The sequence below is a fragment of the Leopardus geoffroyi genome, chromosome A1 (genome assembly GCF_018350155.1).
Source record: "Leopardus geoffroyi isolate Oge1 chromosome A1, O.geoffroyi_Oge1_pat1.0, whole genome shotgun sequence".
Classification (NCBI taxonomy): domain Eukaryota; kingdom Metazoa; phylum Chordata; class Mammalia; order Carnivora; family Felidae; genus Leopardus; species Leopardus geoffroyi.
Genome location: NC_059326.1, coordinates 205,720,459 through 205,733,877, shown reverse-complemented (window position 1 = coordinate 205,733,877; position 13,419 = coordinate 205,720,459). Strand labels below are relative to the sequence as shown.

Genomic DNA, 13,419 nt, shown 5'->3' with positions numbered 1-13,419 from the left:
TGCAATCACAAAATCAGAGGCTCTAAAAGAAAAGTCAGAGGAGGCCAAAAGAAAAACATAATCATTAAGACAGCATTTCTCCTACTCAAAATTCACACAGATGTTATCATTCAGCACTAGTGCAATGCTGCCTTGGGTATACTCTGGGTGGAGTTCTTTATCTCCCTCATTCTTTTTTTCTATACGTCATGATTTAGTTGGGAGGGACAGCACATCAGTGAAAGTCTTCCTAAGGGCCCGTCTTGGTACAATTTTGTGTACATATCACAAAAGGTAAAGATAAATCCAATGTGAGCACCAATTGTAAAGATAAGCCTTCAAAGCAATCATAAAACAAGATAATCATTTATATTATATATATATATATATATATTTGTCTTTCATTAAAACTTTATAGCACACTAGAGAGAATAAAGACTACATGGCTGCTACAGTGTAAAATGCTGGAAGAAAACTAGTCAAAACTGCTTCTTAGATATACAATTATGATTACTGATGTCCTTTCAATGAAATCCTATGTGGTTAAAATGAGAAACACACAACCTGGGAGAAATGTCTATTCCACATTTCAAGTTGTGATCTGCTGCATTGGTATGAGTTTTGGTGAAACCTGGTAAAAGAAAGAGAAGAAAAAATGACCAAATTGTACAAAACCTCATGGCATCAACATCTCTTTTCTGAATTTCCAAACCTGAATAATGTTGGCAACAAACAGCCTTCCCACAGACATCACCTAGAGCTTCCTCATTATCTTCCATTCTAAACCAACGAGACAGAAAACTCTTTCCTGTTTACGTTGTGGGTACATAGTTCTCAACCTTCTTGCACGTTACAGTTCCTAAATTAAGCATCAGTAAGACTGGCAACAGCAAGAGGGTGGAGGAACAGACAGAGACAATAAAGGGTCCAGAAAACCAAGCTCTCGGAATGGATCACTGAGCTCTGAGATTGATGCCTCTGAGAGTACTCAAAACAGAGACACAGAGTAAGGCACAAGTCTCAAAATCCTCAAAATAAGTCTAGTCAATTCCCAATTTCATTGACACAATGTAGTCTTTGGATTAACTGGGCCCATATTAATGAAGAGATACATGATCGATGTTGAATTTTATCAGAAATATCATAATCAGAATGGAAATGATATGAAGGTAGTAAAAAGATTCCAAGTTATTTTTAAAAAGGAGGTAATAGCATTAAAAATATTAAATGTTGGGGCGCCTGGGTGGCGCAGTCGGTTAAGCGTCCGACTTCAGCCAGGTCACGATCTCACGGTCCGTGAGTTCGAGCCCCGCGTCGGGCTCTGGGCTGATGGCTCAGAGCCTGGAGCCTGTTTCCGATTCTGTGTCTCCCTCTCTCTCTGTCCCTCCCCCGTTCATGCTCTGTCTCTTTCTGTCCCAAAAATAAATAAACGTTGAAAAAAAAATTAAAAAAAAAAAAATTAAATGTTGGCTAGGTTTATGTTCAATATACAGAACAATACATGCATTCCTAGAAGACTTGAAGCAGAGAAAAATAAGGACAGGTCTACATTTAATGGTAGAGCTGGTGGAAGAATAAAGTTAAATGTAAGTGATTTGGCTTAATTTTGACTGATCTTTCAAGGCAATGTCAGGTACAGATGTCTTCATTCAGTCTGGCAAATATCCATGGAGTCCTATTAAGTAACAGTCCCCATGGAAAGCACAGTGGGGGCATATTAAAACCTAGATGATTTTTGAGCTCTTCAAGAATGAAGCGATTGAAGTGGGCCTAGCCTTCCAGAATAAACAGTTAATATTTTGTTAAATTAATGAAAAAATGAATGAATAAATGGATTAAATAAGCCTTAAAGAATTAGAAGAAAGGTTTTAATAGAGGTTAAAACAGTATTAACAATAGGAGTAGACAATTATTTGGCTTTGATGAGGTTAAATATTTTTAGTTCATTTATAAATTGTTTCTGTATTAGCTCTTCACAATGTCAAGAGCTAATGCCCCCTTTTCCATTTTTCTACTAAAAGAATGACACGATCAGAGTAAAAAGGATCGGTATGGCTTGGTATACAGCTTAAAATAAATGACAGCTCATTCAGACCTGCCAGTTCCAAGAGCAGATATATAATAATAGACAAAATAATAGACATATAATAAATAGTCAAAAATCACAGCCCACATGTGCATAGATCTTCAACTCTACTGAAAAGAACAAAAGACATATGGGCTCTGAGTATTTAGAAAGTGTGTCTCACAAACAACCCATTTTCTTTTTTTAAACAACAGAGCATCTGTAGAAATAATTTAGTGAAATGAAACTCTATTTTTCGGGAAACAGATCATTTCCAATAGATGCTTTATAGCATTTCCTTTAAAAGGAAACTGGACACCTTAATTTTATAACCTAAACATCTGATCACTGTCCTTGGCATACTGACCCTATTTTGAGCTCTTAATGTCATTTATATCCTCAATGTGGACTCTGACTTATATGAAGAAAGAAAGAGATGAAGCTTTACGTAGACTGACTTGGCCCGCCTATTTTTGTAATGAAAAACACCTACTAAATCACCATTTTTCATCCTGTTCTTGCTCAGTCTCATCAACATTTTAAGCCCATGCAGGCTGAAGCAGATCATCCTGCCAAGGTGATCTACAGGTAACACAAGACTATATGATTTAGGTGTAGAATATAAGCCAACAATTTGTTTTCCCAGTCCATTGAAATCCCAATGGTATACAATTTAATTCTGGTATAATGCCAGTTCATAATAGATACGGAGTATAAATTTATTCAACTTAGCAAAGAATATGTACACCTGGCTTCTTCCAAATTTCACTGCAAACATATAAATAAGCTGTATTCTTACTTAATTTTTGCCAATGGTGGTTTAGATGTATTCCTGCCTGTAGAATAAGACCAAGACCTTGGGAGTAGGAACTACACCAATTTGTTCTATTTTATTCACATTTCATAGCTCAATGTGGGACACAAATGGGCGTTCAATAAATAATCATGGTTGACTGGAAGTTTATTTTACCTCTGGAAGTTTATTTTACCATGTGATTTTCAAATATGGATTCAATTTTTTTTAAATCTAATTAAAAAATAAAAACAGAAGGAAATAATGTTGTTTCAAAAAAGGTCCACAGACATATATGGTAAAGAAAAAAATACTTTATGTAACACAAGCATGCATTAGAAAAGAGAGAAATGAATAACCATTTGAATTAACTACTCAGTGGAAAAAGAGACTTCGGAGATAATGCAATTTAAGTGATGGCATATCACTTTTCCCTTTTCTTTCTACTTTGGCCCATCAAGTAACTGGCAGGAACACACTGAGTGAAATACAGGAATCTGACATTTTCATTAGCTTGTCACAGCTTTAATAGGAGAAAATGTTAGCCAACACATTTTCAAAATTACTCAGACCTAGGTTTTCACCCTTTTTTCTTTATTATGCAACAACCTGGTTGTCTAACTATTCCCTTCTAAAATGTTTATTTCCAGGTATACATTGAAGACTGAGTGGGCCTTTTCTCAAAAAGGAATTTTGACTAACTTGTATAAAGTTATATAGAGAGTAAAATGGTACCTATCCATTAATAACCACATGGAATATCTTCTAAATTATGATGTGAAACACTTTATTTGAATTATCAAATTTGAATTTGAATTATTTAATTATTAATTTAATTTGAATGATCAAATAAAGAAATGTTACCCTCAATATAATTTTATTATTGTATGTATTTTATTGATAACCCAGCTATTACACAGAACATATTAATTAGAGCATTCTAGTCCCTAGCATTACAGAAAAACAATCTGCTACATGTGATTTCACCCATCAGGATCTAAAGAGATGACAATGATCATCAGATCCTCAAAAGCTAGCTCTTTTGTTGGGATGGTTCAGCTGATACTACACCTTTTCATTTTCACAACAACACTAATATGCAAATTCACATCTTACCTCAATAGCCTAATTTGGAGGAAATAAGATTACATGTCAATGTCAAAAGAGAAAGAGGGTGATATGGTGTTAAATAAGAAACCACAGAGATATTTTTCAGTGCATCAACACAGGGAAACTAGCACTTAAAAACAAAAAGCAAAAAGCAAAAACAAAAAGCAAAAACACTAAAACACCTTTTTCATCCTGATTTAACTACATAAATGGAAAAAAAAAAAAAGCAGATAACAACAAGGGTCCTTTCTTTGTATATCCTCTTTCGTGGCAAAGAAATGAAAATCATGTGGATTCGAAAATATTACCTGATGAAGAAGAGGTTAACTTACCCACAATGGGGAAAAATACAAAGAACAGCTGATAGGTAAGAAGAATTATTTGCTTTTACCACTGAAGTAAGGGATTCTAAACAGTGAAAAGTATAAACAGATCTCATTTATTCTCCCTAAGGTTACTAAAAAGCTAATTAAAGATGTGGGTATTTTTTTTGTTGTTGTTTTTTGTTTTTTTTGTGCTAGGTATTGCTGACAGACTTCTTTTTTCCAAAGGGAAATTCAAAAAAGGTTAATAGACAAAGACCCTCAGACAGTACCATAAACAGTTACATGTGGATAATGAATTATGCAGCAAAATTGTTTTTATAGAAATTTGTTATGCATTAACAGGTACCAGCCAAGCATGTAGTACCTAAGGAAGAAGTGTATGAAATATATGCCTGATTTATCAAATAGGTTTTGTTAAATTACTTTCTCCAGGATGGGTAGCTGCAACATTTCTTCCCCATTATAACTGTATTTCATTTTAACTAGTAAATCCCTTCTTAAAATGTATGTGAAAAGAAAATTCTTTTCCTTCAGCTTTTCAGAAACATTTCTCCTTTATTTTGATTAACTTCAAACAGACTGAACCATCCTCTCGACCCCCATTAGATGGGTGATCAGTGATTTATAAACAAGCACTTACATTAAAGGGTAACCATATTATAATATTATTATTTTTGTTTTGAAAAGTGATTTGGGGATTTCTTTAATTATACTTCTCTGGTGTATTATGTGCTTTGTAAGTCTGAGTTTTTATGCACTACGTTTTTCTTTAAATGCAGGGTATACCTATTTTGTGACTGTAACTCAGTGTCAGAGCTCAAAGTTCCAACATGTTCAATGGATGGAATAATCAAGCATCGAAGTTAATAAAAGAGAAAGCCCTAAGTCATAGGTGGATTAAAAAATAAGGGAGCATCATTTCTCCATGTGTGGCTCACATCTTGGAGTTAACGTAGTCTAGCCACAGCTCTGATAGGTAACCCAAGAACAGAAGATTTGCAAGGGACTTTACAGAAAGTAGCTTTGTGTTCAAGCTCCACCTTCTGTTTCCAGCAGCCCCTGGTGGTTCCTCCCCCTCCTGCTTCTGACTCCTGAGCCAAAGGGTGGCCGTGAGTCAGAGCCCGTTCCTGCTCCCACCTGCTCTCATCTGGAGGCACCCTTCCCTTCACTCCTGTTCTCTGTAAAGGTCAACTCCAAAAATGATCACAAATTAATGGTTCATGTCCTGTAAACACCCATTAATCAAGCTCATGATATAGGACAAGTGGCTGGATTTATTCACAGAAACACTTACTGCAAAATCACACCCAGTGCTCTTTTTGATGTCATCCACGGTCAGGCCTTCCCAGAGTTCAATCAGAGTCAGTCCTTTCTTGTTGTCCACGTCAAACACAGCCTGTCGGAATCAAGAAAACGACAATGACAATTTCCATCACAGTAATTATTTTACAACACAAAACAGAAACAACCTCTCAAGTTCTTAAAGGAGAGACAAAACCGAGGACAAAAGACTCTGAAAATCAGCAATGAGAAAATGTCAACTCTAATGGTTATATTTTGGTGAGAATAAATGCCAGCTCTCTAATCGGCAATTAGTTGTGGAGCACTGTTGATGTCAGAAGATAAATGAATGTTGACTACTGATGGCACATGCTACTACTGTAACCAGTTTTGGGTTTTTGTTTGTTTTGTTTTGTTTTGTTTTGTTTAACTACTTTCCTTTAGTTAGGTCTAACACTTCTGGTCAAAATTTCAGTTAGAAGAATAATGATGATTTGAAGGAAAAAAGGAATGAAGAAAGGGAGGGAGGGAGAAGATATTTGGAAGGTGAATGTACAAGGATGGTGGGGGAGAGCTGATCAATGCTGCTAGGTAAAGAGTTACAGGAAATAAAAGAAAGCACTTCGAAGTGGTTATGAGTAATTACAAAGGGATAGCTGTCCTGATCCTGAAAGACCCCCCCCCCCAGGTAAATATTACAACTTTCCCTTTTAAGTCCTGCAAAGACACACAGGTCCAAGAGGACAGCATGAGAATCTCCCCCTTGGTATGAAAATCAAATGAAGATGCTCGTGTTTAGGACAAGCATGAGAAGGCTAACCTCACCTTAATGTTCCTTTACAACATTGTGGTTGGTAATGCCAGGTGATGGTAATGCCCATTGGTACAGCATGACCTCAGCACGAAGACTCAACTTGTTGTACCTGCCTTAGGATACCTGCCATTTGTTACACTTAGCAATATGACAACCTGAGTGGAAGGGACTGACAAAGTCATTTAATATAACCTCCCGCTCAGGAATTCTTCCATTCTGAGATGGTCGGCTCTGCTGAGAGGCTTCCGATGCCAGGAGGCTCACTTGTCTCAAGGCAGATTAGATGGTCTATGGATGGGCAGCTCTAACTATAAGAGCCCAAAACCGCTTCCCTCTTTCACTTGCTGGATCTACAAGCAAAAGGCACTGTTCCCTCTCTTGGCTTTCACTACTAGTTTCCTCTCTCTCTGACTTAAAAATTATGCTCCTCATATCCTTCCCCTCTTCCAGGCTTACCTTACATTCAACTATTATTCACAAGCTGATCTTTATTTTCAGCTAGTTTGGAAATCAAACCCAAAATTTCCATTTTAAACACTCTTATGGATAGGAGGCTAATATGAAGACACAGCAACCTGTAGAGGAAAGAACCCTGGCTTTCGAGCTGGACTGGAATTTCGGCTCTGCCACACACTAGCTAAGTGATCTTTGGTGAACCTGCCTTTGCATGTGTACATGGATATCAAAAAACCCTACTTCCCAAGATTGTTATACAGGACAAATACAACGAACATTATCTGGGCACCTGGCATCATGCCTGAGGCATAACAGGGGCACCATATACATGCATGTTCTTTCTCCTTAATAGCTTAACTTACTGTCATTTGTGTGTGAACTCAAATCAAAGCCCTAAAACGGTTATTAGTCTCCCGTTAACTGATTTTTCCCCCTTGAGCAAAACATTAAGAGGACATGATACCTGATTTCTATGTTTATGTTTGATGAATTTACAGATTACCTGGTTGATTTTACTGGAAAAGATGATTTAAATTTTAGAGGAAATGTTCCAGAAAACTTCCTTTTTGTTTGCACATTTTTATGTTCCTAAAAAATAAAAAAACCTGTTTTTTCAGTAAAAATATGTGTTTTGAGAAGGAAGAAAATGGTCATTTAGGAATGTCTGTATGCTACATTAGCTTATTTAATTCCAAAATGACAATTAAAAAAATTTTTTTAATGGACACTTTTGCTTTGTAGAAAATGTGTCTGGAGCATTATTCATACTGATTTTCTTTTCCCTGCATTATGAACAACTGTAAATTTATCAAAATAAAACAAATTAAAAAAAAAGAGTCTCTAGATTATATTATTAAGAACAGGAAGGGAAGGGATTTGGGGAAAAGATAACTGTAGTGTCATGAATATAAGCCTTCAGTGATCAGGGAGAGAAAATCTATGGCAAATCTACTTACTGCTTTTAGAAAACTTTTAACACCTTTATCAAACTCTAATTAGCTCTCAAGGTCATATACTGGAAAGCCAAGCATCTATTATTAAAATGAAGGAAATTTGCTTTTGAAATATTTAGGAAGATTTCCATTTAGCAGTATAAAGTATAAACAAAACCTTGATAAAAATGGAGACCACATTATAGATAAAGCAGTTAATCATAGCCCAGCTGCTGGGGAAGAAAGCATCTTTCATAACCTCATTCTAGCAGTACAAAACTAGGAAATCAGGGTCAAAAATCTCCAAAGCCTCTTTCAAAAGGCAAACTAATGGAATTTCTTTAGAAGTTGAAAATGGAATTCTAGGGGCATATCTGCAATGGCAGGCTGAACACATTTATTGCCCTAATGGCACCACATTCTCATTCAGTCATTCAACAAATATGCATTAGAGCACCTACTATGTACAGAGCCACAGGGGTAAATGTGCACCGTTCCCTTCCTTGGGGTTCCCACAGCTGTCTTTCCCTTTGCCCATTTTTATCTATCCAATGTCATCTACACTAAAGGCTTCAATTATCCTTTACTAGGTTAATGACTTCCACAAGTTTGGTCCAATACTGACTTTCCTTCTGAGCTCCACATCCACATCTCTGTTTATCAGAAATCTGACTGGACGTTCAGGATGTTAACATGTTCAAGAATATCAAACTGGGTGTGTCAAAGCTGAACCCAATCTTTTACTGCCTCCCACCGCTCCTCCCTGTCTCTTCCTACCGTCTGGGCTTCATTAGGAAATCTTAGGAAGCACCTCTGTCTTAGCAGCCTTGTCCAATTCATCATCTAGCTAGGTTGAGTCCATCTGGGTCTCTCGAATCTCTCCTTCTAACCTGTGGTTTAGAACCGTGATGCTTCTGGCCTAAATCACTGAACAAATCTTCTAACTGAACTCTGTCTCATCTTTTCTCCCCCTACTCTGCATAAAAGCTACAGCATTCTTTCTAACATGCAAATCTAATCCATCTAAAATCATTGAAGGGCTTCTACAAGCAACATAATGGCAATAAATTCATATCTTTCAGTACTCACTCTAAATGTCAATGGACTAAATGCTCCAATCAAAAGACATAGGGTAACAGAATGGATAAGAAAACAAGATCCATCTATATGCTGTTTACAAGAGACCCACTTTAGACCTAAAGACACCTTCAGATTGAAAGTAAGGGGATGGAGAACCGTCTATCATGCTAATGGTCAACAAAAGAAACCCAGAGTAGCCATACTTATATCAGACAATCTAGACTTTAAAATAAAGACTGTATCAAGAGATGAAGCAGGGCATTATATCATAATTAACGGGTCTATCCACCAAGAAGAACTAATAATTGTAAACATTTATGCACCAAATGTGAGAGCACCCAAATATAGAAATCAATTAATCCCAAACATAAAGAAACTCATTGATAGTAATAGTATAATAGTAGGAGACTTCAACTCCCCACTCACAGCAATGGACAGATGATCTAATAAAAAAATCAACAAGGAAACAATGGCTTTGAATGACACACTGGACCAGATGGATTTAACAGATATATTCGGAACATTTCATCCTAAAGCAGCAGAATATACATTCTACTCCAGTGCACATCGAACAGTCTCCAGAATAGACCACATACTGGGACACAAATCAGCCCTCAGCAAGTACAAAAAGATCGAGATCATACCATGCATATTTTCAGACCACAATGTTATGAAACCTGAAATCAACCACATGAAAAAATTTGGAAAGGTAACACATACTTGGAGAGTAAAGAACATCCTACTAAGGAATGAATGGGCCAACCAAGAAGTTAAAGAAGAAATTAAGAAGTATACGGAAGCCAATGAAAATGATAACACCACAATCTAAAACCTCTGGGACGTAGCAAAGGCAGTCATAAGAGGAAAGTATATGGCAATCCAGGCCTTCCTAAAGAAGGAAGAAAAGATCTCAGATACACAACCTAACCTTACACCTTAAGGAGCTGGAAAAAGAACATCAAATAAAAACCAAAACCAGCAGAAGACAGGAGATAATAAAGATTAGAGAAGAAATTAATGCTATCGAAACCAAAAAAAACAGTAGAATAGATCAATGAAACCAGAAACTGGTTCTTTGAAAGAATTAACAAAATTGATAAACCACTAGCAAGTTTGATCAAAAAGAAAAAGGAAAGGATCTAAATAAATAAAATCAAGAATGAGAGAGGAGAGATCACAACCAATACAGCAGAAATACAAACAATAAGAGAATATTATGAGCAATTATACGCCAATAAAATGGGCAATCTGAAAGAAATGGACAAATTCCTAGAAATGTATACACTACCAAAACTGAAACAGGAAGAAAGAGAAAATTTGAACAGACCCATAACAGTCAAGAAATTGAATTAGTAATCAAAAATCTCCCCCAAACAAGATGGCCTTCCAGGGGAATTCTACTAAACATTTAAGGAAGAGTTAACACCTATCCTCTTGAAGCTGTTCCAAAAAACAGAAATGGAAGGAAAACTTCCAAACTCTTCCTATGAGGTCAGCATTACCTTGATTCAAAAACCAGAGACTCCACTAAAAAGGAGAACTATAGACCAATTTCTCTGATGAACATGGATGCAAAAATCCTCAACAAGATATTAGCCAACCGGCTCCAACAATACATTAAAAAAATTATACACCATGACCAAGTGGGATTTATACCTGGGATGCAGGGCTGGTTCAATATCCACAAAACAATTAATGTGATTCATCACATCAATAAAAGAAAAGACAAGAACCATATGATCCTCTCAACAGACACAGAGAAAGCATTTGACAAAATACAGCATCCTTTCTTAATAAAAACCCTCAAGAAAGTAGGGCATAGAAGGTTCATACCTCGAGATCATAAAAGCCATATATGAACGACCCAATGTTAATATCATCCTCAATGGGGAAAAACTGAGAGCTTTCCCCCTAAGGTCAGGAACAAGACAGGGATGTCCACTTTCGCCACTGTTATTCAACTTAATATTGGAAGTCTTACTCTCTGCAATCAGACAACACAAAGAAATAAAAGGCAACCAAATCGGCCAGGAGGAGGTCAAACTTTCACTCTTCAAAGGTGACATGATACTCTATATGGAAAACCCAAAAGGTTCCACCAAAAAACTGCTAGAACTGATTCATGAATTCAGCAAAGTTGCAGGATATAAAATCAATGCACAGAAATCGGCTGCATTCCTATTCACCAACAATGAAGCAACAGAAAGAGAAATCAAGGACTCGATCCCATTTACAGTTGCACCAAAAACCATAAAATACCTAGGAATAAATCTAACCAAAGAGGTGAAAAATCTATACGCTGAAAACTACAGACAGCTTATGAAAGAAATTGAAGAAGACCAAAAAAAAAAAAAAAAAAAAAGGACAAAGATTCCATGCTCCTGGATAGGAAGAACAAATATTGTTAAAATGTCGACACTACCCAAAGCAATCTACATAGTCAACGCAATCCCTATCAAAATAACACCAGCATTCTTCACAGAGCTAGAACAAACAATCCTAAAATTTTATGGAACCAAAAAGACCCCGAATAGCCAAAGCAATCTTGAAAAAGAAAACCAAAGCAGGAGGCATCACAATCCCAGACTTCAAGCTATATTACAAAGCTATAATCATCAAGACAGTATGGTACTGGCACAAGAACAGACACTCAGATCAATGGAACAGAATAGAGAACCCAGACATGGACCCACAAACGTATGGCCAACTCATCTTTGACAAAGCAAGAATGAATATCCAATGGAATAAAGACAGTCTCTTCAGCAAGTGGTGCTGGGAAAACTGGACAGTGACATGCAGAAGAATGAACCTGGACCACTTGCTTACACCATACACAAAAATAAACTCAAAATGGATGAAGGACCTCAATGTAAGACAGGAAGCCATCAAAATCCTCGAGGAGAAAGCAGGCTAAAACCTCTTTTTCTTGCCCTCAGCAACTTCTTACTCAACACGTCTCTGGAGGCAAGGGAAACAAAACCAAAAATGAACTACTGGGACCTCATCAAAATAAAAATCTTCTGCACAGCGAAGGAAACAATCAGCAAAACTAAAAGGCAACTGACAGAATGGGAAAAGATATTTGCAAATGACATATCTGATAAAGGGTTAGTATCCAAAATCTATAAAGAACTTATCAAACTCAACACCCAAAAAACAACTAATCCAGTGAAGAAATGGGCAAAAGACATGAATAGACACTTCTCCAAAGAAGACATCCAGATGGCCAACTGACACATGAAAAAATGCACAACATCATTCATCATCAGGGAAATACAAATCAAAACCACAATGAGATACCACCTTACACCTGTCAGAATGGCTAACCTTACCAACTCAGGCAACAACAGATGTTGGCGAGGATGTGGAGAAAGAGGATCTCTTTTACATTGTTGGTGGCAATGCAAGCTGGTGCAGCCACTCTGGAACACAGTATGGAGGTTCCTCAAAAAATTAAAAATAGAACTACCCTATGACCCAGCAATTACACTACTAGGTATTTATGCAAGGGATACAGGTGTGCTGTTTCGAAAGGGTACATGCACCCCCATGTTTCTAGCAGCACTATCAAACAATAGGCAAAGTTTGGAAAGAGCCCAAATGGCCATCGATGGATGAATGGGTAAAGAAGATGTGGTATATATACACAATGGAGTATTACTTGGCAATCAAAAAGAATGAAATCTTGCCATTTGCAACTACGTGGATGGAACTGGAGGGTACTATGCTAAGCGAAATTAGTCAGAGAAAGACAAATATCATATGATTTCACTCATATGAGGACTTTAAGAGACAAAACAGATGAACATAAAGGGAAGGGAAAGAAAAATAATATAAAAACCAGGAGGGGGACAAAACATAAGAGGCTCTTAAATTTGGAGAACAAACAGAGGGTTACTGGAGGGGTTGTGGGTGGGGGGATGTGGTAAATGGGTAAGGGGAATTAAGGAATGTACTCCTGAAATCATTGTTGCACTATATGCTAACTAATTTGGATGTAAATTAAAAAAAATAAAATTAAAAGAAAGTCTAAAAATAAAAAATAAAATCATTGAAGGGCTCCCAACTGCCTTCCAGATAAAACTCAAATTTCTTAACAAGGTGTTCACATTCCTTTACAATTTAGCCCTTCACTGTCTTTTCAACTGTAACCTTCAGAGTCCAGTCCTGCCCTCACTCTACATTGCTCCGCTGGCAGGTCCTTGCGTTGGCTGTTTATTCTTAATAGCTGCACAACTCTGCCTATTTCCTTTCCTTAGCCCAGAAGGGCCTCTTTGGTCTTATTCTAACTTGTAAAACTCCTACTTACCTTTCAAGACTCATCACTGAATCTATCAATTTTCTCCATCAAGAGAAGTGTACTACATTTATTCAACAAGCATTCGCTGCGTATGAGCAAACATCATGCAAAGTACTGGAAAAACATTGACGAGTGAGACAGGCAGAGCTGAGAGGTTATTTCAATACAGTGGTCAGTGCTGAATTAGGGTACGTACTAGGATTCAGGGAAGCACCCAGAAGACTTGTGGAGAGAAAGGAAAGACTTGCCAAAGAAAGAAACATACAGTTGAGACATAAAAAAA

The 13,419-nt window shown here is 36.9% G+C and overlaps 1 protein-coding gene across 1 annotated transcript in view; it reads right to left on the bottom strand.

Moving 5' to 3' along the window:
* Positions 1 to 329: 329 nt before the first annotated feature.
* Positions 330 to 13,419, bottom strand: part of OXCT1 (3-oxoacid CoA-transferase 1) — a 137,494-nt gene continuing 124,404 nt past the window's right edge. The window contains exons 16-17 of the mRNA XM_045439252.1: positions 5,568 to 5,669; positions 330 to 610 (exon numbers count right to left, since the gene is read on the bottom strand). Of these exons, the coding sequence (XP_045295208.1) occupies positions 569 to 610; positions 5,568 to 5,669 (144 nt within the window). The 3' untranslated portion in view covers positions 330 to 568. The remainder of the gene's footprint in view (positions 611 to 5,567; positions 5,670 to 13,419) is intronic.